The sequence below is a fragment of the Rattus rattus genome, chromosome 9 (assembly GCF_011064425.1).
Source record: "Rattus rattus isolate New Zealand chromosome 9, Rrattus_CSIRO_v1, whole genome shotgun sequence".
In the NCBI taxonomy this organism is placed as follows: domain Eukaryota; kingdom Metazoa; phylum Chordata; class Mammalia; order Rodentia; family Muridae; genus Rattus; species Rattus rattus.
Genome location: NC_046162.1, coordinates 10921411 through 10947782, shown reverse-complemented (window position 1 = coordinate 10947782; position 26372 = coordinate 10921411). Strand labels below are relative to the sequence as shown.

The 26372-nt window shown below is 48.3% G+C and overlaps 1 protein-coding gene across 3 annotated transcripts in view; it reads left to right on the top strand.

Annotated features, from left to right (window-relative positions):
• The window catches only part of Snx29 (sorting nexin 29), a 405066-nt gene that overhangs the window by 11987 nt on the left and 366707 nt on the right, over nucleotides 1-26372 (top strand). For 2 of the 3 annotated variants that reach the window (XR_004389065.1, XM_032912855.1), the window contains exons 2-4: nucleotides 4414-4475; nucleotides 6628-6680; nucleotides 25298-25422. Coding sequence is in view for 2 of the 3 variants with exons in the window: in XM_032912855.1 (XP_032768746.1) it covers nucleotides 4414-4475; nucleotides 6628-6680; nucleotides 25298-25422 (240 nt within the window). In the remaining variant the exon portion in view is untranslated. Of the gene's footprint in view, nucleotides 1-4413; nucleotides 4476-6627; nucleotides 6681-25297; nucleotides 25423-26372 lie in introns of those variants that run through there. The other variant, XM_032912856.1, reaches the window with a different exon arrangement.

Here is a 26372-nt window from a genome sequence, read left to right as displayed (position 1 = left end):
CTCCTGCTGCTTGCCCTTGGGAGGGGAATCAACCCTAGGTGTGAGGGTTACTGACACCTACTCCTGAGTAAGGCCCCTCAACTGTTCCTGAACCCTTATACTTGAGCACTGCGTGCTTTCCATGGGGACCCTGGCCACCAGAGAGACAGGTGCTCTCTCTAGGAAACTAGATACATGTAAGAGGGATTCAGGGTGCAGCTTGGTGCTCCTTCCTTGGGAGCAATCCTCCTGTAGTTGTTTGATTGCATTGAAATTGTTTGTTTGGTTTTTGGTTTTTTGCTAGTACCTATCTGTGGCAGGCCTTCCCATTACAATATTTTACTAGTATGATACACAGTTAGCTATCGCTTTAGGTTGAGCAATCAGTACCATTTATAATGTGTGAGTAGCACCTCTGTCCTGTTCTGAAAACGTGTTCATCACCTAAAGGAAACCCTGTGTCCACAGAAGTTGTTCCATCTTTAAGCTCCAAAGTCTGTCTGGGTTTATCTGTCTGCTCTTTCCCAGCTTGAGGAGGATAGCTCAAGTCCCCACTTTCTCATTCTTGTCACCAAGGTGGCAGTAGGACATGGTTTGGATCTATCAGGAATCTAAACGGGACATTAAACCTTAAAGGACAGGGACAAGGGAAGGCCACAGGGTGCCATTTGAACTGGGTTTTGGCATTTCACATGACCGTGTGATATCATGTGTGGAGTCTTGGGGGCATTCTCTGGGGTGCTGGGCATGGAACCCAGGAAAACCAGGAAAAGTGTTCCATCACAAGCCAAGCTGCTGTTAGCTGAAGTTGTCCCTGGAGGTGGCTGGAAGACCAGGGTTCACCTCTGGACTGTAACTGAGCAATGGCTCAGGGTTTGTCATGGGCTATGGTTACAGGTGTGTTGCAGACAGATGTGGTAACAATGTAAGTTCTTCTCCCCCAGCCTTAGTTCTGTCTCCTGAGTGAGCTCTTTCCCCTTCTTGGTCAAGGATGGTGTAGACTGGTCATTTATTGACCTGGCCAACAGTTGTGACTTGGGGTAGTATTAACTTGATATTCTTCCTGTGTGGTTGTGATGCTGGGAGCTGGAGGTCTCTTTTGGGCTCTGGGGTGTGTGTGTGTGTGTGTGTGTGTGTGTGTGTGTGTGTGTGTGTGTGTGTGTGTGTGGTTTGTTACTGTAGAAGGTGAGGAAACACCTTCTGTTGCTGCCTGCCAGTCTGTGCAGGATCCTTCTGTTTGGATACTGTAGGGCTAGTGCTTACAGTATCATGCAGGAACCAGTGTCTAGAGAGGGGAAATGACTGCCCTGTCACATGGCCAGCAAGTGGCCTGGCTAGGATGAGGACTTATGTCTTGTGACTTCCCTGCTGAACGTTACTCCTTTCGCAGCCAGGGGCCTCTCTCTACTTCCCGCTGCTGATAAGTGGCCTTGGAGTCACCTGTTTGTCCTGTTGGAGACTCTCCTGTATCTTCTCAGGCCTCGGATGGCCACAGGTGCCTCACTGAGATTCATGCCTCAGAGACCAGAGCCAGGGAGCGAGCCTCTCAGCTTAGACCTGTTCAGCTTCAGGCATGTTTTCACAGGGCGCATGAGGACCTGAGTTCAGATACCCAGCTAGCACCACGGGAAAAGCCAGGAATGGTGAAGAATGCTCATAACCTAAGTACATGGGAGACAGCAATCGGTGGATCCCTGGCACTCACTGGGTGGCCAATCTGACTTAGTGCTAAGTGCTAAGTCCAGTGAGAGACCCTGCTCAAAACAATGAACAACAAATAAGCAAACCCAAGTAGATATGAGTACACTGTAGCTGTCCTCAGATACACCAGAAGAGGGCATCAGATCCCATTACAGATGGTTGTGAGCCTCCTGTGGTTGCTGGGATTTGAACTCAGGACCTCTGGAAGAGCAGTCAGTGCTCTTAACCACTGAGCCATCTCTCCAGCCCTAGGTTGACCTTTGATGTCCTAATGCATAGGCACATACGTGTACCTGAACATGCACAAATATACATGCCTACCCCAAGTGCACACAGTAGTAGTAGCTGACTAGTAGAATGCTGTCTAGTGAGATGGTAGAGACGTTTTTCTTTCTTTTTATTTGTTTTTTATTGTTTTTTAGCCTCATAAATTTCTGTTATGAGAAAAAAAACCAGTAGAAGCATTTTTAGGGTGAAGCTGTCGTTTCTAGTTGTTGATGCCCAGTGTTGAGGAATTATAAGGTCTAGAACTTGGAAAAGGAAGGAAGAAAGCCATACTTTCCTTTGGTTTCAGTGTTGGAGGGGGCAGAGGCAAACCCTTCTGCTGAGAGAGCTGTGGAGAAGAGAAACACAGCTGGGAGGGTGTGCACTGTGTGAAGCGGGTGTGTGGGGCCTCTGCACTGCCATGAACTGTGCTGCCAGACGCTCGTTTGCCTGGTGTAGGCTTGACCTTATCAAAGGCTCGTCCAGAAAAAGGACTTGTTGTCTTGAGTGTCTCTGTTTCACCTCAAGGCCGGAGGAAGGCGGCCATCTTGATGTGACTCTAGCACAGGCTTCGGAGGGCAATGCTGTCCATCAAATTCACACTTGCACACTTAGTGTCCAGGGAAAGCAGATTCTCAGCCTGTACACTTCTGGGAAGGACCCTCTGTGGCTGGCTGCTGTGCCAGTCTGTCGGATGGTCCTCCTGCCCACCCCCATCCCGTAGACTTCTAGTCCTGTCTTACGGTCCTATCCCTTGTCCTCTAGGCCTGGAAGACAGCAGCTGAGCTTGTCTTGCCTCAGCCTCTCCACTAACCGCTTGCTCTGCCTGGAACGGCCCTTCCATGTGTTTCCATGGCCGCTGCTTTTCTTTATAAAGGCCTCAGCTCACGTGTCAGCTGTGCAGAGAGCCCCTACGCTGTGCTGGCCTCTGACTTTTTCTGTCCTCTCATTGTTTCTCTCAGTGTGCTCACACACTGACCCTTCCTAGCACATGTTAGCTCCATGAGAAGATGACTCCACACCGTTTCACTCCCAGCTCTCTCACACTCCTCCTGCTGTGTCTCAGGACAGAAGCCCTGGTGAGCAACTCCATCCCTGTTCAGAGCGCCTGCTCTGTGGTTGGGGCATTGTCATCCACAGACTTCACTTCCTTGAGGTGCCACCCTGTCTCTTACGGTCATCTATACGTCTGTTCGTGGGCTGTCTGTTGCTAAAGGTCCTCTTCGGCAGACCTTTTTAATAAAAATTCTGTGTGTGTTTTGTTCTTGTGGGAATTATTTGGGAATTTATTTGACTGCAAAAAAATAACTCAAGCGCCTATGTGGGCTTGGACCTGTGTGGTTTTTGACTGGTGAGGGTTATTTGTGGTATTGGCTTAGCAGCTCAGCGCACCCAGGAGGGCACCTTTGTGATTCTCTTGGCTTTTCCTCCAGGTATGTCATTTAATGGGCAAAGGGTGCTCTGTTCCATCCAAATGCTTAAGACTCAGGCATGAGGGTGGAGGAAGGTGTGAGGCCCTTCCTTCCCTTTCACAAAGCGCAACCTACCAGAGCCTTCAAGCACACTCCCGCCTGATTCTCATCGGCCAAGCTATTGGTGCTTGTTTATTTTTGAGACAAGGTCTCACGTAATCCAGAGTGACCTTCAATTCCCCGTGTAGCTGAGGATGAACTTGAACACCCCATCATCCTGTGTCTGCCGTCCAAGACCGGCATTACAAGTGTGCCTACCATTCTGGTTCATGAAGTGCTGAACCCAGGGCTCCATGCATAATAGACAAGCTTTCTACCAACTGGGCCACATCCCTAGACATCCCTGACTGACTCTGTAAGGTCAGCCTTGGCTACTGAGAAGGGTAGCAGCTAGGCAGGGAAAGGAACTAAGACTGTCTAAGAACAGGGCTTGCCGTCCTGGGGACTTAGATGCTATTTTATACTTCTGGGTGTCAAGGGGAATCCCTACTCTCCAGGATACATTTGACAATGTGTGAAGTCAACTTGGTTTTATGTGTGTTGCTAATGGCACCCAGTGAGTAGACACTGTTGAATCTCCTGCAGTACCAGTAGGATCACAGCAGAGAAATGGAGACCGTTCAGGACACACTCATTAAGTCTGGGGAAACTGTTTTCCTCTAATGGAGCACATTGCGATCATTGCCATAGATTGCTGGTGCCTGGCCTGGCTACTGATTTTGTTAAAGATGTTTATGGATAGCCATACTCTATCATGTCAGATGTCAGAAACTTTTTTTTTTTTTTTTTTTAAATTAAAGATAGGGTCTTTCAGTCCTGGATATCCTGGACCTTGCTAGCTTTGTAAACCAGGCGACCTCAAACTTGCAGAAATCCTTCTGCCTCTTCCTGGGGAGTGCTGGGATTAAAGGCGTGCACCACTGTGCTCAGCATCCATGTCAGAAAGTCTTAGAGTCTGATTGTCAGAGAGAAGTAATTAAACCCCATTGCATTTTAGGGCTGCAGAACGATGACAGAAGGCAGTTCCTGCTGGAGCGGCTGCTGGATGCAGTGAAGCAGGTAAGGATGCACAGCACAGCCTTTTGTGTGAGTGTCCAAAGTCAGCTCTGCCCTTTTATGTGCACAGGCTTATTTTGTGTCCGGAATGGTTTTGTGTGTTTGCTTGTTTTGGGACTGGGTGTTACCACCAGGTTGTCCAGGCTGGCCTTGAACTCTTGCTTCAGCCTCCCATCCTACATTACAGGTATATACCACCATGTCCAGATGTAGTTGAGAATGGCTGAGCAGACTTCTCCTTAGGGAATGACAGAGCAGGGAAGGAAGTCTTTGGTGTGGGGGTCCAGAGTTTTCAGGGGACTCCATCCTTCAGACTGACTGTCTTCATTGCAGAGTTTGGTTCCCAGCAGATTTGGTTAGGGCAGCCCTTAAGAGGTGCTGGCTTGCATTTAGGACCCTAAAAGTGCCAACACAAGACCTGAGGCCCAAGGCCACACCCAGGAGCTTACATTGCTAGCAGCTGTGCTGGCGTCTGGCTAGGCCGCAGCAGCTGTTGATGCTGGCTGTGGTGCTGGCTTGTCCGACACTGTAATGTTTGCTGCCATCACGTGCCCACCTTGTGCCTGGCTCTCTGTGAGTGCTTTCAGTGAAGTCTTTCAGCACTTGCTGGAGGAGTTCCTGTGATTGTTTTCACTGTAGAGATCAAGGCACTGAGACTCCAAGATCAGCAACTCACTTAAGCTGTCACAGTAAGCAGGAGGACTGGATCCAAACCTGAGAATTTAACGAGCCCCTCTTTAGGAAGAGAATATTGATATTTGTTTCTACGTCATTGTAAGGAGGGAGATAGTTTAACAGGTTGTGGGTTAAATGTTGAAGTGGGCTCAGAGAATCCAGTGTCTGCCCAAAACTTGAGGGAGCCTGATGTGGTGAATGGGCCAAGCTCACAGTGGGCAGATGGCACCCTAGGGCAGGACATGTGGAGTAGGCCAGTGAGCAGTGCTCCTCCATGGCTGCTGCTTCACTTCCTGCCCTGCCTTCCTCCATGAGGCACGGTGATGAGGAGGCATAGGATGAAGCAAACCCTTTCTTCCCAAGTTGCTTTTGGTCAAGGTGTTCTTAAACCTAAGACAGTCCTCCTTTTCCCTGGACTCTGGCTTTTCCTCTGCACAGGGATGCTGGGAGAACTGCATTGTTAACATGGGCGGAGTTTGGTTTGTGTTTAATCTGGAGAATGAAGGAAGGGGCAGGGCAGGGAAGTGGATCCAGTGGCTTCCATGGGGCACTTGGACACAAACGGGGGCTTCTGCTCAGAGCTGCTGAGTTATTTTGATGAGTTGAACTGTTATATTTATCGTATATAACAGCCAGCTTTATTGATATTTATTGATATAGCTATCATTTACCTATAATTAAAAAGTATGTGTGGTGTGTACTGTGTCCGGATAACAGTGTCTTTTTTAGACTATATGTAATTTTTAACCTAAATCTATGTATCATGTAAGTCTGCTATCCATAAGCAGAGACTCTTCGTCTTTACCCTGAATAGTGTCCTGGTGTACACACGTGATCTCAGCTCTTGGGAAGCTGAGGCAGAAGGACCACTGTGCATTCGGTCAGGGCTACAGAGGGAGGCCAGCTCAGAGCAACAACAATGAAAGGCAATGGGTGATGGTGAAGGTTGGGGCACTTTATGGCTGAAGATGGTCAGGGCAAGCTTTATAGGTCTGTTTTGTGAAAGGTGGCTTCCCCATCCACTCAGCCTGGCAGAACTACTCAGCACTGAGTCCACTGGTCTGAAGGCTCCCCCAGGCAGCTGTCACACACTCACCCTTTGACACAGTTTGCCCCCTTTGCGGCTCACCAGCACAGAGGCATAGAAGTTCTCAGGCCATCAGCAAGAGCTGGGTATCCAGCTGCTGCTGCTGCTGCTGTTGCTGCTGCTGCTGCTGCCGCCGCCGCAGCCACTTTCTGAGTAGCTGTAGGTGCCTGCATTCCTGTCTGCCCAGTTCACTCACTTCTTGGAGTGAAGAGGGAGACCTGAGGATGCTGTGCTGGCTTCTTACCTCTGTGAAGCACCAGGGCCTGTGCCATCTGACTTTTCCAAGGCCCTTCTGGCTTCTGTCCCTGCCGTATGTATCTGAAGCCCTGAGGCTGCTCTGTGATGTCTGCCATTTCAGCCGTCAGCCCGCCTCAGCAGTCTCTCTCTCTGCAGTGCCAGATCCGCTTTGGAGGGAGAAAGGAGATCGCCTCAGACTCGGACAGCAGGTGAGTGGGTCACTCCTTTGTCCTCCTCCTCCCTTCTTAAATCTTTTATTTAGTTTTACTACGTAGCCCATGCTGTTCTTTTAAAAAAAAATTCTTCTAAAAATTTATTACAGTGTGTGTGAGTGCAAGTGCTCATGAGCACAGTACATGTGTGGAAGTCAGAGGACAGCTTCCGGGAGCTGGTTCTCTCCTTTCATTGGCATGTGGGGTGGTCAGACTCAGGTGGACAGGCTTAAGTGGCAAGTGTCTTTACCCGTGGACCCATCTCACCCTTCCCCTCTACTGTCAATGGATTCAGCCTCCTGCTGCCTTAGCTCTCCCAGCCCTGGGTCTGCAGACATGTGTCACCATGCCTAGCTAATAGGTCATTTTCAAAACCTTTTCACCATTAAGGAAAACGTGCCAAGAAATAGATGCTGCTGTGTCTGTCTCTGCAGCCAGGAGGGACAGTGACAGCTTCCACTGCGGATGAGTAGCACCGCCTATTGATATGCGCCTATTGATATGCTTCTAATTTCCTATCTTCTCCTTCTAGAAGCCTGTTCTACTCGAAGGACCTTTCTATATAAAGTTATCTCCATGATGACTTACAGTTGGGAAAACTCAGAAACCTAAATATTCAGTGATTAGAAAATAGGTGATCAGGTATAGCACATCTGTAAGATGGAGTGATGTTCAAACCAGGGCTGGTGTCTCAGCTCTGTTGTGAGTTCAAGGCCAACATAGGCAGCTTAGCCCCTGTCACACAAACCAAACCAAAACAAATCGCCCCCCTCCCCCTCCCCCCCACTCCCTCTACCTCCCCCACCCCCACCAGCAACAAGAATAACAACAAAAATAGCCTGGTATTAGACCACAATTCTAGCATATATGAGACCTTGTGCTCAATTTCTAACTCCATACACATATCAAAGAAGCAAAAAATGGTATTCATAGAATTTCCTTTAAGTAGGAAGTGCATGCATATGTAGCAATTTAAAACTTCTGCATGTAGGGCCCATGAGGTGGCTCAGCAGGTAAAGGCACCTGCCACACCCCAGATGACACATCCTAAGGACCCACAAGGTGGAAGGAGAGAATCCACTCCTGCAGATTGTCCTCTGACTGACACGCATCTGCCATGGCATGTGTGCACCTGTGGGCACAGACAGACAGACATAGTAAAATGTGATAGAAATGTTTGTAGTAGACATACATATGCCATGGCAGTGACGAGTTATAGAAGCATATGATTACACATTGATGTGAAACGATTACAGAGAAAACTCACTCCCCACCCCCAAAGTCACCAAGGTCTGACCATGAGTGCTTTCAGGATAACAACAGGATTTTAATGTTAACTGATATTTGTTCAATATATTTAATATACTTTACCACGTGTCCCTTTTACGGTGAGAGAGCCCTTAAGCTTATCGGTGGCTTAAGCTTATGTGTGGCCCAGGAGAGGCTAACACACTGTCCACATTTCTCATGTTGGCTGGTTGCATGCACGTGGCCCAGCTGAGGTCACAGGTGTCCAGTCTTCCTGGAATTGCTCTGTGATGTCACATGCCCTGTGGCCCAGGAACAGGCCAGAGGACATTCTTCCTTAGCCCTCATCCTGCCTGGTAAGTTCTAACCCCATCCTGGGAGCCTGGCTTCCCCTTTCCCATTGTCCTGGGAGCCTGGCTTCCCCTTTCCCGTTGTTGTCTCCTCCTTTCTCTGTGAAACCTGCCAGCAGGAGCCATGCACAGAGGCCAGTGCACGGTCAGTGCTGCCGTCCTCTCTCCCTGCCAGTGCACGGTCAGTGCTGCCGTCCTCTCTCCCTGCCAGTGCACGGTCAGTGCTGCCGTCCTCTCTCCCTGCCAGTGCACGGTCAGTGCTGCCTTCCTCTCTCCCTGCCAGTGCACGGTCAGTGCTGCCGTCCTCTCTCCCTGCCAGTGCACGGTCAGTGCTTGCCTACCTCTCTCCCTGCCAGTGCACGGTCAGTGCTGCCTCCCTCTCTCCCTGCCAGTGCACGGTCAGTGCACCTTCCTCTCTCCCCTGCCAGTGCACGGGGTCTGCCTTCCTCTCTCTCCCTGCCAGTGCACGGTCAGTGCTGCCTCCTCCTCCCTGCCAGTGCACGGCCTTCCTCTCTCCCTGCCAGTGCACGGTCAGTCCCTTCCGGTCTCTCTCTCCCTGCCAGTGCATGGTCAGTGCTGCCTCCTCTCTCCCCTGCCAGTGCACGGTCAGTGCTGCCTCCCTCTCTCCCTGCCAGTGTACGGTCAGTGCTGCCTTCCGCTCTCCCTGCCAGTGCACGGTCAGTGCTGCCTTCCTCTCTCCCTGCCAGTGCACGGTCAGTGCTGCCTTCCTCTCTCCCCTGCCAGTGCACGGTCAGTGCTGCGCTTCCTCTCTCTCTCCCTGCCAGTGCCACGATCAGTGCTACGTCCTCTCCGTGCGGTCTCTCTCTCTCCCTGCCAGTGCCGCATCAGTGCTGCCTTCCTCTCTCTCCCCTGCCAGTGCACGGGTCAGTGCTGCCGTCCCTCTCTCTCCCCTGCCAGTGCACGGTCAGTGCCTTCCTCTCTCCCTGCCAGTGCACGGTAAGTGCTGCCTTCCTCTCTCCCTGCCAGTGCACGGTCAGTGCTGCCTTCCTCTCTCCCTGCCAGTGCACGGTCAGTGCTGCCTTCCTCTCTCCCTGCCAGTGCACGGTCAGTGCTGCCTTCCTCTCTCCCTGCCAGTGCACGGTCAGTGCTGCCTTCCTCTCTCCCTGCCAGTGCACGGTCAGTGCTGCCTTCCTCTCTCTCTCCCTGCCAGTGCACGGTCAGTGCTGCCTTCCTCTCTCCCTGCCAGTGCACGGTCAGTGCTGCCGTCCTCTCTCCCTGCCAGTGCACGGTCAGTGCTGCCGTCCTCTCTCCCTGCCAGTGCACGGTCAGTGCTGCCGTCCTCTCTCCCTGCCAGTGCACGGTCAGTGCTGCCTCCTCTCTCCCTGCCAGTGCACGGTCAGTGCTGCCTTCCTCTCTCCCTGCCAGTGCACGGTCAGTGCTGCCTTCCTCTCTCCCTGCCAGTGCACGGTCAGTGCTGCCTTCCTCTCTCCTTACTCAGTTTCCCTCTGCTCCACTGAGCATCCAACAAGCTGTGCACCTCGTGTCTTGCTGCATCTCTCCTCTGTCTTCTGCCCTCCTACTGCCAGCGCGGAGCCCACATGTGTACTTGGCTGTATTGATTGTTGATGCATCTGCACAGCTGACGGCTTGTCCCTCCTTATCTCTAATGCTGGCCTCCTGGGCCCAGGAATGCCTTGTGCTCCCCACACACCCAGGGAGCTGTCTGGAAATGCTTGAGTAGCCCATCCCCACAGCTGAGCTTAGCAGATTTCTTCATGCACAGCCATAGCACCTAGACAGTGTTCTGGAAAGATCCTGTATCCCAACGCCCTGTAGTAGGTGTTCAGTGTCCACAACATCTCCATGCCTGTGAGCTTTGAGGGTGAAGGGTTGTTTCTTTTTACTTATTTATTTAGAGTATGTAGTATGTGTGCACTGAAGACCATTTGTAGGAGTCAGTCCTCTCCTTCCACAGTGGGTTCTGGGTATTGAACTTGTGTTGTCAGACTTGGTGGCGAGCACCTTTACTAGCTAAGCCATCTTTCAGCCCTTGTTTTATTTATTTATTTTAAATCTTTGAAAATTAATTTATTTAGATTTATTTATTCTATATGAATGTTTTACCTTCATGTATACATGTGTATCATGTGTGTGTGCCTGTTGTTTTCAGAGGTCAGAAGAGAGTTGACCGAACTAGAGTTAAGAATGATTATGAGCCGCATGTTGGTGCTGGGAACTGAATCCTGGTCCTCTGTAAGAAAAACAAGTGCTCTTAACTGCTGAGCATTGCCCTAGGTCCCTGCTAGTCCTCGTGTTCCTTTTATGATAAGGTCTTGCTATATAGCTCAGTGTGGCCTTGAACTTGTACCTTCGCCGTGTTGCCCAGGCCTGTTGAGCCTGCCAGACTTTAGAGTGTGGGTTGTGTTTTGACATTGTACTTACATAGTGTTAACTGATGGTGTTTATCCCTCAAGGTCTGATAAAGGATACCCTTCGTCAGAACAGGGGTCCTCATTCTGGAACTTAAGGTCTCCCTGCCTCAGAACGGCCTGAAGGATTGTAAATTCATGATGGTAATTTCAGATTCCAACCTAGCTCTACAGATGGGAGCAGAGCGTTTGCTTGGAGAGCACTTGCTTGGCCAGAACTCTGTCTCCTCTGTCCTATTACCCTAGTGCAGGCATCACAGGCGTGATCACAGAAGTTGTGTTTTCAGTAAACGTTACTTTAAAAGAATAACAGGAGAGCCGGGCGTGGCGATCCCAGCCTGTGGGAGGTGGAGGCGGGAGGATTTTTAGTTTAAGTTATTTTGGCTAGATTGCAAGTTCAAAACCAGTTTGGGCTATGTGAAGCCATGTCTCAAAAAACAAATAGACTACAGGAAGCAGTTACAAACTGGTGAGTCTTGTGAACTCGAAGCTTCTGTCTAGTACTTGTTCTGAGTCCTGGCCTGGTGTGCAGAGTTAATTAACAAGTGCTTATCCCATCCTGACCAGGGTGTCCTGTCTGTGTAATGTGTGTGTACATGCATGTGTATTTACTTTTCTTCATCTTTGAGTACAACACCATTTGTAGGAGTTGATAGAGTACATTTCCTGAGGGGCATCTGAACACATCAGATGAATATGTTCCTATGTAACAGCTGCACTCTTTTCTTTTCTTTTCTTTTCTTTTCTTTTCTTCCTTCCTTTCTAACAATTTATTTATTTATTTATTTATTTATTTATTTATTTATTTATTTATTGTATATGAGTCTTCAGACACACCAGAGGGCACCGGATCCCATTACAGATGGTTGTGAGATACTGGGATTTGAACTCAGGACCTCTGGAAGAATAGTTAGTGCTCTTAACTGCTGAGCCATCTCTTCAGCCCCGCTGCTCCTTTTCTTATGTGAAATCTTTCTTTTTTTAAAAGATTTATTTATTTATTATATGTAAGTTCAGTGTAGCTGTTTTCAGACACACCAGAAGAGGACATCAGATCCCATTACAGATGGTTGTGAGCCTCCATGTGGTTGCTGGGAATTGAACTCAGGACCTCTGGAAGAGCAGTCAGTGCTCTTAACCACTGAGCCATCTCTCCAGCCCTCATATGTGAAATCTTTTTTTTTTTCTTTTCTTTTCTTTTTTTTCGGAGCTGGGGACCGAACCCAGGGCCTTGCCAGGGCCTTGCTCTTGCTAGGCAAGCGCCCTACCACTGAGCTAAATCCCCAGCCCCTTATGTGAAATCTTAGCTTAATTTTTTGCTGTCGAGAAGGCTCAGCACTCTGGCTTGTGACCCCTGATGACCTGAATTTGATCCCAGGAATCCAAATGCTAAAAAAGAGAGAACAAATTCTCAAAATTGTCCTTCTATCTCCACATGCTTGCCATGGCAAGTGTGTGCCTACCTACCTACACACACACACACACACACACACACACACACACACACACACACACAGTACATTCTTTTCAAAGATATTGTTGGTTAGTATAATTAAAAAAGTTAATTCCTGGGCTGGAGAGATGGCTCAGCAGTTTAAAACACTTAGTGCTTTTTCAGAGGACCCAAGTTTGATTCCCAGCACCTAGGTCAGGTGACTCATATATATGCCTATAACTTCAGTACCAGGGGATCTGGTATCCTCTCCTCTGTTAGGTACCAGGTACACACACACACGTTCTGAAAAATCTGACTCCTTCCATCCCAGCTGTCACTTGTGATGAGGCACGGAGATACTGGCCATCACTGGCTGCTGCTTGGCTTCTGTGTTGTTTCTGCATCTTTGGGACAACCTAAATGCAGTAGCATCATGCCTTTTCTGATGATAAAACAGACCCAGAGAGGGGAAATAACAGTGTGCCAGGCAGTGGGTTTGTCAGTGTTACGGTTCCTGTGACAGGCTTTCCAGGAGAAGGATTCTAAAAGAGGAGAACACTTTGGCTGGTGGCTTCAGAGGTAAGTTTCCAGTGGCTGTATCTGGGGCATGGTGGTACAAGCTGCTCACACCTGAGCTGGGAAGCAGAAAGGTCCCTGAGAAGGGACAAGGGGCTCGGTGCATCCTTCAAAGGCTGCCCCAGTGATCTCCATTCTCCAACTAGGCCCTGCTGCCTAAGGTTTCTGTGATCTCCCAATAGTGCTACCATTAGTGATCAGTGCTTTGACAAGGTCACAGCCTATTTGATCCATTCAATTCCCAGAAGTCCTAGGGCATCTGCGCCTTGGGGATCATGTCTAAACATGACACTTAGACATTGTGGATATGTTAGGATTAGAGTTGGGCCCAGCATCTTGAGCTCTTCTGTATCACCCGGCTCTACATCTGTGACTTCAACTGCAGACAAAAATATTAGAAAGGCAGGGAATACAGCTCAGTGGTAGAGTGTGTGCTTATTTGTGCAAGATCTTGAGTTCTATTCCCAGCAAAGCATCTGTACTGAACATAGGCATGCTCAGTAACAACTGTTTGTCCAGCATTTACATTTAGTGGGTATTATAAACAATTCAGAGAAGATTTGAAGTTCACGGGAAGCTGTGCAAAGGTAACACACAGTCACTACACCAGCCTATATGAGGGCCTAGAATGTCATGTATTTCTACAACCACAGGATCCTGGGAATGGCCCCTCACAAATACTGAGGGGTGATGATGTAGCATTGTCTCTCTGTAGTGCCCATTTAGTGATCAGGTTGATTTTGAAGCTGGGGTTTTAAAAGCCTTACCTTCTCCCATAGGGTATCCTCCTCATTTCTAAGCTCTGGCGTCATTTACAAGATGCATGGTTGCAGGTAGCCACCTTCACTGTCTGTTCTTGTGACGTGCTTCACCTCCAGAGGGAATGCCGGCTGTCATGGTGAGACAGCAGTCTCGCAGCTGCTTCCAGGTCTCCACTGCTGGTTTCTCTTTTGAGCTTTAATTCACAAACATATCTTTCCCTTTTCTCCCTTTGTAGCCATATCCTCAGTATGCTTGCCTGACACAGAACATTCTCTGTCTTTCTCTGGAGCTCCTCCCTAACATTCTCCAGTACCAAACATGCTAGCTTTATTAGACCTCAACTCAGAAGGCTCGACTTCCTTCTCTCGGTCTTCATCACCTTCCTCCTGGCATCTGCCAACATATACAGCTAATAAAGTCATCTGAGGCGTCAAAACAGCAGGGCAGTTCTAAACAGGTGAAGAGTTACCTTTCCACGTGCGACAGAACTGCCCAGATCTGGGTTCTCTGCCACCTGTCTGCTATGCCCTGTCACACGCCCCAGTCAGGGAACTCAATGAGGTCAGTGCTGTTGCTGAACTCTGTCTGGGACTCCAGCTTATGAGATTGTGCACCTCAGGTTGGGCATTCCCTCCTAAATTACTTTACTCGGAAACACCTTCACAGGTACACCGAGAGGTGCGTTTCCATACTGACTCTAAATCTAGTCACATTGACTGTGAGGATTAGTTATAACCAGGGATGGTGTAGCTGGATTGCAGTAAGCTCTTAATTCCCTTGACTGGTTGTTGACACTCAAGGTCCAGTTAGGAACCATGCCCTTCTCTGTGACCCCAGGCTCTTGCCTGGCTTACCCAGCCTGAGCAATTCATGGGCCTTGTTGATTGTGAGGAGTGTCCAATGGGGGTATGTTCATTTCATGTCACATCTGAGGAACCCTTACCCTTTGGGAATACAGGCAGTGCTTGCCCACCTGCCATTCAGCTTATGACAGCTGTCCATCATACAGTGATGTAGGAAGTGGACTGCAAGGAAACAGAACAGAAATGGATTATAAACTTTGAAGATGTTTGCTTTGGCTCTCAGGAATGATGGATGTTGGAAAACTTTCCATGTGACTCCAGGCATTTCGTGTGTGTGTGTGTGTGTGTGTGTGTGTGTGTGTGTGTGTGTGTGTCTGTGTGTGTCTGTGTGTGTTTTAATGGAAAAACAAGTGATCACTGCTGCTTCTTTCTCTAGTGCTGGGCAAAGAACTTTGGGGCCCCACACATTCCAGCAAGTGGGCTCTAACTCCAAGTCATTCCCAGCCCTAATACAGCTTCTTGAGTGGGTCTCTTCTCACATTAGTCTTATTTAGGTCTTTTAGAGCCAGAATCTTCTAGGGGACAGTAGAGTATTAGAAGGGACTTGGAATTTTAATTTTTTAATTTATTCTTTGACAATTTCATAGAAGTATGAAGTGGATTTCTTATCTCCCTTCTTTCTTCCCTCTGTCCTTGACTTTGACCTTCTTACCCACCCTTGTTCTTCCTATCTCCCCACTTCTTTCTGTTTTTTGTTTGTTTTGTTTCAAGACAAGGTCAAGTTTTGGCTGGCCTGGGATTCAATCTCTAGACTAGGCCGTCCTTGAACTCACAGAGATCCATCTAACTTTCTCACAGGAGAGCTGGAATTAAAGGTGCCCCACTGCACCTGGCTTAACAAGTCTCTTAAAAGTGTGAAGCTTATTTTTTTTTTTCTTCTTTTTTTCGGAGCTGGGGATCGAACCCAGGGCCTTGCGCTTGCTAGGCAAGGGGTCTACCGCTGAGCTAAATCCCCAACCCCCACACACAGCCTTTATATACCTTAAATAGCTCAATTATTGGGCCATTTCCTAACCTCCATATCTACCCTCTGATATCCCCAAGTTATTACTTACTAATATTCCATCTCTGCTGCCTTAGACCCAGTTGGGGGGTCCTCGTGCGACTGCTCCCCCTACCCCCTACATGGTGGCTATGCTCCCTGCCCAGTGTCTCTCACTGCAGCATCTTTCTTCCTTCCCAGGCATGGCAGCATTCCTTCCTCAGTCACTTGCCTGGGAATCCTAAAGTCCCACCTCTGTCTCCCTGCCCAGCCATTGGCTGTCGGCATCAGTGTTTACCAATCAGAATCAACTGGGGGTGGAACACTGCAAACAAGTTTTGGGGGAACCTAATTAGCATGAGAATATAAGCAGCTACACCTCATGGTCAGAGTTAAAACCCCAGGACCCCCATAGTAGAGAATCAGCTCCCATAAGTTGTTCTCTGACTTCTACGCATGCGTATGCATGCACACACAATAAACGTAAATAAATACTTTTTTCAAAAAAAAAAAATGTAATAAACTTTTAGGCAAGACTGAGGAGTTCAGCTTTGCCCACAGCCTGAGTTTGGCTGGGTTGGGTGGCATCATTTGGAATCTTTGTCAAGACAGCTGCTATGGTGTGAGTTTGTTCCCCAGAGTTCATTTGTTGGGACCCTATTTCCCCAGTGGGAGCATGTGGGGAGGTGGTCAGGCTGTGCGGGTGGAGCTCCCAACCTCAGCTGAGGAATGAGTTTGCTGTGGGTCTCAGTCCTTTCTCAGTTGCATATACCTCCCTGTCTTTCTTGCTCTCCTCCTTGAGTTGAAGTAGCAGAGGGCCTTACCTTGTTCTCAGACTTTTCACCATGAGGCAAAACCTTCTTTTCCTCTATATATCACCCAGTCTCAAGTATTCTGCTATAGCAACAGAAGATGAACAGACAATGGTATAGAGATGTCTGTCAGAGATCTTCCGAAGTGAGCAGCAGACTATCTCAGCTAGGGACGCCTTGACTAATGAGGATTCGAGGCCAGGACTGAAAGGAGGCAGGCAATTCTCCAAGCCAGGCTGGCACTACAGGAATGGCTCCCAGGTAGGGATGGCCTGGGTGTCAGAGTAGACACCAGCTGTTCACTCGGGGATCTCCGCTCCTGCTGGGTGCTGGCAGGAGGGTCTGGCTGAGGGAGCTCTAAGACTCTGTTAGCTTCTGCACTGAGAAGGGGCATTTATAATGGGAACGAACACACTTGTTGGTTTGGCCTACACGCTGGGATGACAGTCCATTTGATGGCACTGTGCAGTCTGATGATGGTGGCCACAGTACTTGTTTCACTTTTGGCCTGTGGGGTGGAGGTAAGGGTGGGGGGTGGGGGTGGGGTCCAATGACCCTTTCTTAGGGGTCATCTAAGACCAGTGGAAAGCAGATATTTACATTACAATTCATAGTAGTAGCAAATTTACAGTTGTGAAGTAACAATGAAAGTAACTTAAGGGGGAGGGGGATGGGCTAGGGGGCTTTTGGACTGGAAACCAGGAGAGGGAATAACAAACATTTGAAATGTAAATAAAAATATCCCATAAAAAATAAATTAAAAAGTAACTATAAGGGTAGGGGTCACCACCACAGGAGGAACTGTATTGAAGGCTCACAGCGTTAAGGTTGAGAAGCACTGCTGTAGGCTGTAGCAGGAAGGAGGTTTGGGGAGAGGAATGGAAAGTAGAGCCCAGCCTGGTTCCCAGTGTGGTTCTCTGCTATAACTGCACAGCTGCCCTTTCTTCCTTGTCTGTGCTCCCCGAGTGAGAGGTTTGTGTTACTGCAGGTGTTCAATGCCATTTTAGATGCTAAATGTCATGATATTAAATTCTTTTCAGGTCCTTCCCAGGCTCAGTGATACTGGGGGAAAGACTTGGCTTGGTATGAAGTGGAACTAATTGAAATGGCAAATATTTGATCATTTCTGACCTACAGAATGGTAGCTTGTTCAGAAGGTCTCAGAGTGAGATGTTTCTTACAGCTCTGTGTTTAAATAGTGCCGGCTGCGGTTGTCTGGCCCGGCAGAGTCAGAACGCAATCCTTGAGTCAAGTGTACATTCAGGAATAGTCTGTAGTTTGTCACGTGGTGCTGGTCACAGCAGCAGTAAGTCAAACTGAAGACGAGAGAGCAATGCAGTGAGTCCTCAGGCACGGCAGAACTTGCTAAGATGCTAAGAGGGAATTCCTTTGGCACTGGAGCTGCTATGAGTTTGGGAGTTGACTTGGTGCACAGTGTTCAACAATGGACCTGCGTGTGCGGTGGGGACAGACCGAGGCAGGGGAGTAGTGGTGCTATTGGAGGGTTTTGGTCTTGTGAGGTTGCCACAGCAAGATCCAGAGGACCTCCTGTGCAGGATGGAACAGCATTCAGAAGTGTAGCTAAGGCTTGCCTTTCTCTTCAGACAGGTCCTGTCCTAGAAGGGAGCGGCGGCCATTGCTGAACTCGCGCTTCTCAACCCTGTCTGTCTGTCATTGCTGTTTGTTCATCTTTGTTCCCCTAAGGGCAGATTGGTTCTGCGGCTTTAAAACGTGTGTGTCCAGTCTGCCAGTCACACTGGTGGTGCGAGGCTTGACTAGCTCTGCCTTGTTTGCCTTCTGGACCTGCTGGCTGCGAGCTCAGAGGCTGGATGCATGGCTGCCCTCTGTGGACAGCAGAACACAACAGGGAAGCTTCTTTTCAGTGAGAGGAGTGAGGAGTGCAGGGCAGTAAACAGCACAGGGTTTGGACTGTGCAGCTTGACCCCAGCACTGCCAGTCCTCACCACGCTCTGAGTTTGGGCTGTTCCTGACTTGCCTGTTTCCTTGTGTGTAAAGTGGGGATAATACAGTAGTCATGCTGGGTTGTGAATCGGCCACTCGTAGTGTAGCCTTAGCACGGGTCTGGAGAGCAGCAGCCTTGTTCTTCAGCAAGCGCGTTTGCTGTTCTAATTACACACGAGCTGTCCACACACTTGGTGGGCCCTCTGCACTTGACGGGCAGTGAGCTGGCTCAGGTGGTGAGCGTAGGGTGTGTTGAGGTTGGAGGTTAGGCGAGGAGCCCTCTCCTGTCTAGACATTCCAGGGAAAGGAGGACTGCTGTGTATGTGTGATTTTCTCTTTCCCTGTTGAGGGATTAAAAATAGCTGAAACAAAAACACCTTGCAAGAGGCAGAAAAACAAAGCAGATGCTTGTTCTTCTCTGTGGTTTTTTTTTTTTTAAAGATTTACTTTAGGGGGTTGGGGATTTAGCTCAGCGGTAGAGCGCTTGCCTAGCAAGCACAAGGCCCTGGGTTCGGTCCCCCGCTCCGGAAAAAAAAAAAAAAAAAAAAAGATTTAATTTATGTGTATGATATTTTATTTATTTATTTTGCTTCCATGCATGTCTATGCAGTGTGTGTGTGTGTGTTTGTGTGTGTGTGTGTGTTGCACAAGGAGGTCATGAGAGAGAGTTAGCTCCCCTGACAGTTGGAGCTGCCTTATGGGTGCTTGGGAATCAACCAGGGTCCTTTGCCAAAACAAGTCCTTTTAACTGCTGCCATCTTTTCTCAAGCCCCTTTGTGATGTTCTTAACCTGTGTGAAAAAAATCACACACATTCCCTGGACACTTAGGAACAGATGACTTAAATCAGTCTCTCTCTCTCTCTCCTCCCTCCTCGTCCTCCTCGTCCTCCTTCTCTCTCTCTCTCTCTCTCTCTCTCTCTCTCTCTCTCTCTCTCTCTCTGATAAAGTCTCAGGTAGTGCAGGCTGGCTTTGAGCTCTATGTAGATGAGGGTGACCTTGAACCTCCAGCCTCCAACCAGTTGAGTGCTGGGATCACAGGTGTGGCTTACATAGTGCTGGACGTTGAACCTGAGGCTTACGTGCGAATTGGGCAAGCCACGTCCTAGCCCTCAGAGGGCTTTTGGAAGCATTCCCCCATTTTATATGTCTGTTCATCATGTGACTCTCTCTTTTTTTTTTTTTTTTTTTTTTTCGGAGCTGGGGACCGAACCCAGGGCCTTGCGCTTGCTAGGCAAGTGCTCTACCACTGAGCTAAATCCCCAACCCCATGTGACTCTTTAATGTGCAGTCTGTGGCCCACCAGCCTCCTTTAGTTGAGGATGTTAATTGGATGCCATATTCTTATTAGCTTGCACGCAGCTCCTTGGTGAGTTGGTCTCCCCCACATAGGCTTTTTTCTTTGTTTTTACTTTATATTGATGTTGCTCTCCCCCACATAGGCTTTTTATCTTTGTTTTACTTTATATTGATGTTGATCTCCCCCACATAGGCTTTTTGTTTTTGTTTTTACTTTATATTGATGATGGGACCAAGTGCGCCATGCTTGCTATGCAGGCATTCTACCACAGTGGTGAGCCGACAGGCCCGCACGGTTTGTTTTATTAACAAAATTAGAAAACGTTATTTTGTACATCCGATCCTGGGGTGGTAATCCACCTCACCCCTGTTATGCAGGTGTCTGAGTTACGCTCACCCAGGCTAGTGCTGAAGAGGAGACCTCGTAGCTGCTCCTCTGCTTGCAATACAACTGTGTATCAGCTTGGCTGAGGCAGTTCCTTCCTAGAAAAAGATTATTTTACCAGATGTAGAGCTCTTGGATGTTTAAAAAATCTGAGCAGATTTTCATATCTAAATTTAAATAAACATTTATCTAGGGTGTAAGGGATGGTTGCTGAGAAGCACAGTGAGCAGTGTGTAAGCCTCCTTCCCTCTCACCTCACTGTTCTGCTGCTGGAGGTGAGAGGCAGCCAGCATGCAGCATGGGCTCCAGTGTCCACATACTTTCAGGACCACCATGGCACAAGTCACTGACAACTGGCCGTGTAATATGGACTGTGTTAGTCCCTGCTATAATACACAAATGGGCGGATAACAATTCTCTCATTCCCGAGGACTAGGTGATACTTGGTTACAGTGACATTTGCTGCTCAGACCTAGTAAGAACTTAGTGAATTTGACACTTTGCTGTGTAGACCAGGCTGGCCTTTAACTCACAGAGATCCACCTCTCTCTACCTCCTGAGTGCTGGGATTAAAGGTGTGCCACTATGCCAGCCTGCATTTTTATGTTACACCAAGGATGTGCCGAGTGCCAGTGGAAGGCCAGAAGACTGCTCATCACCCTGCTGAGGGCTCTGTTGGAGGGCATTGTACTACACTGGGGACACACTGCATAGCAGGGCAGTTGTCCTCAGGACACTGAGTTCACTCATACAAATGGTGGTAAGGGTGTCACAGTGACCTAGAATAATAATTAGAAGGTGTAGAGTTGACTGTAGTATCAGTGAGCAAATGGGTAAGAGGAGGGATTCTGGGTTATGTTTGGACAGAGGTAACACACGATATGAAGGTGTAAGGAAAGGGAAATGTAGACGGACATACAGACGTACGTGTTGTCTGTGTGACTCTGCAACCCAGGGTACGTGAGCTGCAGCATTTGGCTTTCTGTCAGTTTGACATAAATAAGATAGGGTTATCTGGGAAGAGGGAGCCTTGATTGAGAAAATGCCTCCATCAGAGGCAAATCTGTGGGGCATTTTCTTGATTAATGACTGAGGTAGGAGGGCCATCCCCTGTGGGCAGTGCCACCCCTGTGCAGGTGGTCCCAGGTTACATAAAAAAGCAAGCTGAGCAAGCCATGGGGCACAAACAAGTAAACATCGCTCTCCAGGATCCCCACAGCACCTCTCTGGCTCCTGCTTTTTAAGTTCTTGCCCTGACTTCCCTTTATGACACACTATGAGATTTAAGCTGAAATAAACCTTTTCCTCCTGGGGTTGCTTTCAGTCACAGCCTCCCTAGCAACAGGACACAAACTAGGCAGGAGGTGTGGTGGTTAATCGTAGTCATCCAGTCGACAGGATCCAGGATCACCTAGGACATGAACCTGTGGGCCAATTGGGTTAATCTTGACTAGGCTAATTGAGGTGGGAAGACCCACCAATTGTGGGTGGCAGCATTCCTTTGGCTGAGGTCCTGAACTGTACGAATAGAAAAGTGAGCATTTCCTGTTGTTTTCTGCCTCTTACTCTGGATGCACTGTGATCAGCTGCCTTAAACCTATTACAGTGTCTTCCCCATCATCATGTGCTACACTGCTGAACTGTGCATCTAATAAGCTCTTTCTGCCCTAAGTTGTTTTCATCAGGGCATTTTATCACAGCAGCAGGATATACATACACCAAGACAGGAACTACTCAAGCCCTGTGGTAAGGGTGTTAATAATAATAGTAATACTGTTGTTGCAACAGAGTATTACATTATACAGTCTGGACTCACCTTGAACTCCTTATGTGGTCAAGGATGACCTTAAGCTTGTTATCCTCCTGCCTTTACCTCCTGCGTGCTGTGATTAGAGGCATGCACCAACATGCACAGTTTATATGGTGCTGAAAATGGGCTTCATGCATGCTAGGCATCTGCAACCGAGCCATATCCCTGTTTTCTTCCTCTGTCAACTATGTACTGATTTTACTGTGATGTCATTTGTATGCACTGCTCTGAACCGGAGGAGGTAGAATCCCAAAAGGCACTGTTTATTCTGGTCATGCTGTAAGGATGTTGGAGAGAAAGCACAGACTCATGGGGTAACAGTCTGATTCTTTGTTTCTCTTGGGTCAGTAGTAAGATGGCTACCATGGTGAGTCTGGGGATCAGCTCATTCTGTAAAGTGCTTGCTGCACAAACATGAGGACCTGAGTTCTCATCTTTAGCACTTACGTACAAAGGTGGGAATAGTATCATGTATAGTATCACATGCCTGTGACCCCAGCACTTCAGAAGACAGACTGGAGGGTCCCTGGAGTTTGCTGGCCAGCTAGCTTAGCAGAAGCAGAGTCACTGAGCGCCAGGTTCCATGAGAAACCCTGTCTCATATGTAAGGTAGACAGTTCCCAAAGAGTGACAACTCAGGTTGACCTCTGGTGTCTATATGCACATAAACCTGTGCACACTCGGTTATGCACACACACAGAGAAAACACACATGTGCACACACATGTGTGTACATAAACACACAAACCTATATACACACATGTATATAAACATATACACAAACATGTACACATATACACATAGACTCATATACACAAGCACACACTTGCACACACACACACATACATGAACACATACATGCATTTGCTGTTTTTTTTCTGCTTCCTGGAACACAGGTATATTTTCTCAATTGAGAGTCTCTCTCCCAAGTGACTAACTTGTGTCGAGTTAACATACAACTAGCTAACATAGCCCTTTTTCCGTACTTAAAACAGCTGCTCTCGGACCACTGAGCTGGCTCAGCAGGTAAAGGCACTTGCTGCCATGCCTCACAACCTGAGTTTGATCCTAGGGACCCTTATAGTGGAAGGAGAGAACCAAATCCCACAAATTGTTTCTGACCTCCACATGTGTGCTGTGGCATTTGTGCATGCACACTAAAATAAATAAAATGTTTTTACTTGTGTATTCTAAGCATCTTATTGCATATTTATTTTGTGTATGGCATGAGCATACCACAGCACATGCGTGGAGATGAGCAGACAACTTTGGGGAGTCTGTTTTCTTCTCATTTGAACCCTGGGAATTGAACTCAAGTCTTCAGGCTTGGATGCAGGTGCCTTTCCCACTGAGCCATCTTGCTGATCTGAAACATGTATGTTATTTGTATATCTGCTTTTTAAAACTTCGTGTAAGCAAGTGCAAGGCCCTGGGTTCGGTCCCCAGCTCCAAAAAAAAGAAAAAGAAAAAAAAAAAACTTCATGTAATTCACACATGTAGGGTGTGGCCCATTTCAAATGGTCATCATGTTTTGAGACCTGGCTTGAACAAGGGTGTTTGACGCCATCTTGCCACTGTGCTAGTGCTGTTGATTGGGTGATTTTATAGGTCCTATTGACTCAATGTTAATGTCCCATCCAACACATTACACTGGGGCTAAAAATGGGGATAATCTTGTTCAATTTTGAGGTTGTATTTAGTTTTCTCAAAAAGGTCCCAGTGTGGGTCTGGGATGTGGGTTAGTGTTCCCACCTAGTATGCTTGAGGCCCTAAGCTTGATTACTAGTACCACCTCTACCTGGGTGTGCACCATGGTTCACCATGCCTGGTTTTATGTGGTAGATTGAACTCAGCTTTGTTCATGGTAAGTAGTACTCCTTTGCAAAGATACATCACATTTTATCTATTCATCCCACGAACAGCTGGCTGTAAGCACAAAAGCCTGGTGGTGTTATTGGATGAATATTTTAAAAAACGAAAACATCTACTGTTATTAAGAACCTCACTCATTAAGAACATGTCCAAACTCATTGACTTGGATGTAAATTGGGTGTGATAGTGCATCGAGGCAGTCAGCCTTCCTCAGTGAGGTTAAAGAACATTTAGCAGAGAGGATTCTGGGAAATACAGACTCAGCCAAGAAAGTGTAGCATGGAGGAGAGCAGGTGCTTATTTGCTCTGGTATGAATTAGCACCTTACAAGCAAAGGCAGGGGAATAATCAAAACCTTCCCCGATGTGGTCACACAGGGAAGTGTGTGCCCACATGAAGTGCTAGGTCAAAGGGAGAGGCCCACAGGGCCTGTTGACATGGAATAGCCTCTGACTTGGTGTCATAAGTAATTACAGAGTAGCATTCACCTGGGTTTTTTTGCTGTGTTAGCTTAGTTGTGCTCTGTGAGTTGGGGAGGCAGGGCCTCTGGTGCCACTGAACACTACAAATCTAGGATTGCTGCTTGCCTGCATTCCATTCCCCTCAGGGGCCTGGTTTTATCTGGAGCTGGTCAGGCAGTTACTGACCTGTGCTTTGGAGGCAAGCAGCCTGCCAGGGATTGTTAAACGGATGGCTGAGTTTCCAGAGATTCATCTGACGCTGGAGGCTTTGGTTAATAACACACTCTAGCGTTGTTTTTCCTAAGATTGGGCCCTGGTCAGGTTCCGATTTGGTTTCTGTGGATTTCAGGTAATTGTGTGTCTGACCCAGCTTTCAGGAAGCCTTCAATGCCTGCTGGAGTATGTAGAGGAGCGGGAGCTCCGTGGCTAATACTTAGGACTTCTGCCCCACACAGAGGGGTGTCTCATCATGAGTGGATCCTCAAACCCGTTCTTTGTAATCATGGAGAAGTACAAGGGGACAGGGGAGAGGAGAAGGGGGTGGGGAGCACTAGTGGGTACCAGACCCTGCTGTCTACAGATGGTCCAAGAAAGACAAGCTAGGAGGCCAGGAGTTAGGTTTGGGGATAATCGGTGAACTCACAGCCATCCACCTGCCTCTGCCTCCTGCACCACAGTGTCCCACCTTCTCTCCCACCTTTGTATTACCAGAGCTCAGGACCAGGCTTGGCACCTAGGAGCTATACAGTGATGCTCAGAGTGGAATGGCTCAGAAGGCTTGGACAAAGGCCCAAGAGCTTGGGGAAGACCTGAGAACCCAGTGTGGTTGCTCTGACCTCATCTCTGCATGGGCATGTTCTGAACCTCCCATTTCTTTGCTTATTGAGAAACTCAATTAAATGCACAGCAATTGTAATTTAATTGAAAATTTTGTCAACTTTAGATAGGCACTCACAATATAATCTCCTATAATACAGTAAGGAACACAAGTAAGAATTCACAGGCAGTGACAGGCCATGAGATTACAGTTTTCAGTTGGGCCTGCTGGTAGTCAGCCTCTGAGAGTGTCATCTTGTGTTGTGCCTTGTAAACTATGGGCTGGGGTTGAGAGTTGAGACTGTGGGTCGGATGTAGCTAACACCAGCCCTTCCCCCAGGACTGATTTGACTTTAAACTGGCTTTGCATCACCTACTGTTTGTCACCCTTTCTGTGGTTCCTCCGGCACTGGTCCTGAGGGTATCCCTGACTTATGTGGTTCGTACGTAAATGGGGGTGGGCTTTCAGAGCTTCCCAGGTATGCACAGTCAGGTGTTGCCTGAGTCATACCTGGCGGGTCACCTCAGCTCTGGAGCCTGCTGTGCTGCTGCTCCCTTCTCAGGTGGATTGATGAGTCCCTGCTTCTCCTGCAGGGTGACCTGTCTGTGTGCCCAGTTTGAAGCCGTCCTTCAGCATGGCATGAAGAGGAGCCGAGGATTAGCACTCACGGCTGCAGCCATCAAGCAGGCCGCAGGCTTCACCAGCAAAACCGAGACAGGTACCCAATACCACTTCTGACGTCCTGCTAGTTTAGTCTCTCCATAGTAGTGCTGTGCCCAGAAATCCATGGAGTGAAACATAGATGCAAAACCCGCTGTCTGCTCCTTAAATAAATGACTTAAATAAAGTCATTCTGTGCATATATTCTCCGAGCCATGTGTCACCAGCTCCTCTGGGTTTGGTGGCCTACAGCCACGGTGCTTATACTGCCAGTGTGGGGTAGCAGTTATTGGGAGATTCATAATCTGTCTTAGTTTGATGCATGGCGATAGTATGGCATTGCATAATCAAATGTCTTCAGCAGTACCAGAAATCCCGCAAGTCTCAAAGCTCAGAGTTCTGCTGTTACCCATTTCAGTGTTGTGAAACACGGCCCCGAAGATAGGGAACACTGGGTGCTTACTGGGACCCTAGCCCTTGGATGGTCTTAGATGTAAGCTAACTCTTGCCAGTCCCCAGAGGTAGCACACGTTTTCACTGTGTCCACTGTGTTGGTGAGGAAGCCTGCAGGCGAGGGTGCTGTTCTGGCCATGAACCTGGGAATGAGTTGTGTTACACAGAGTTGGCGGCAGCTCTTCATCCTTTACATTTCAAAGGCAGGGCTTTGAGACCTCCTTGTAGATGCCGTCCCCAGTCCCTGACTCTTCCTGGCCCCCAGGCTGGTGCACACATGGTGCTGAGGAAACATGTCCTTTTCCCATTAGCCCTCTTTAACCAGAAAGGCAGAGCAGCTGTATGTGGTGGGGTGTCAGTGGGAATCCTCTCTTCTTTGAGACAGGGGTCTCCTGTATACCTTGAACACACATTCTTGTCAGATGCCTTCATGACATATATCCTCCTAGAGGCCAGTGGGACTGCCTGCCGGACTTTCATCCTTTGGCCTTGAGCTTGCAATCCTCTTGCCCAGCCTCAACTGTGTTGGTGACAGATGTGTGCCACCATACATAG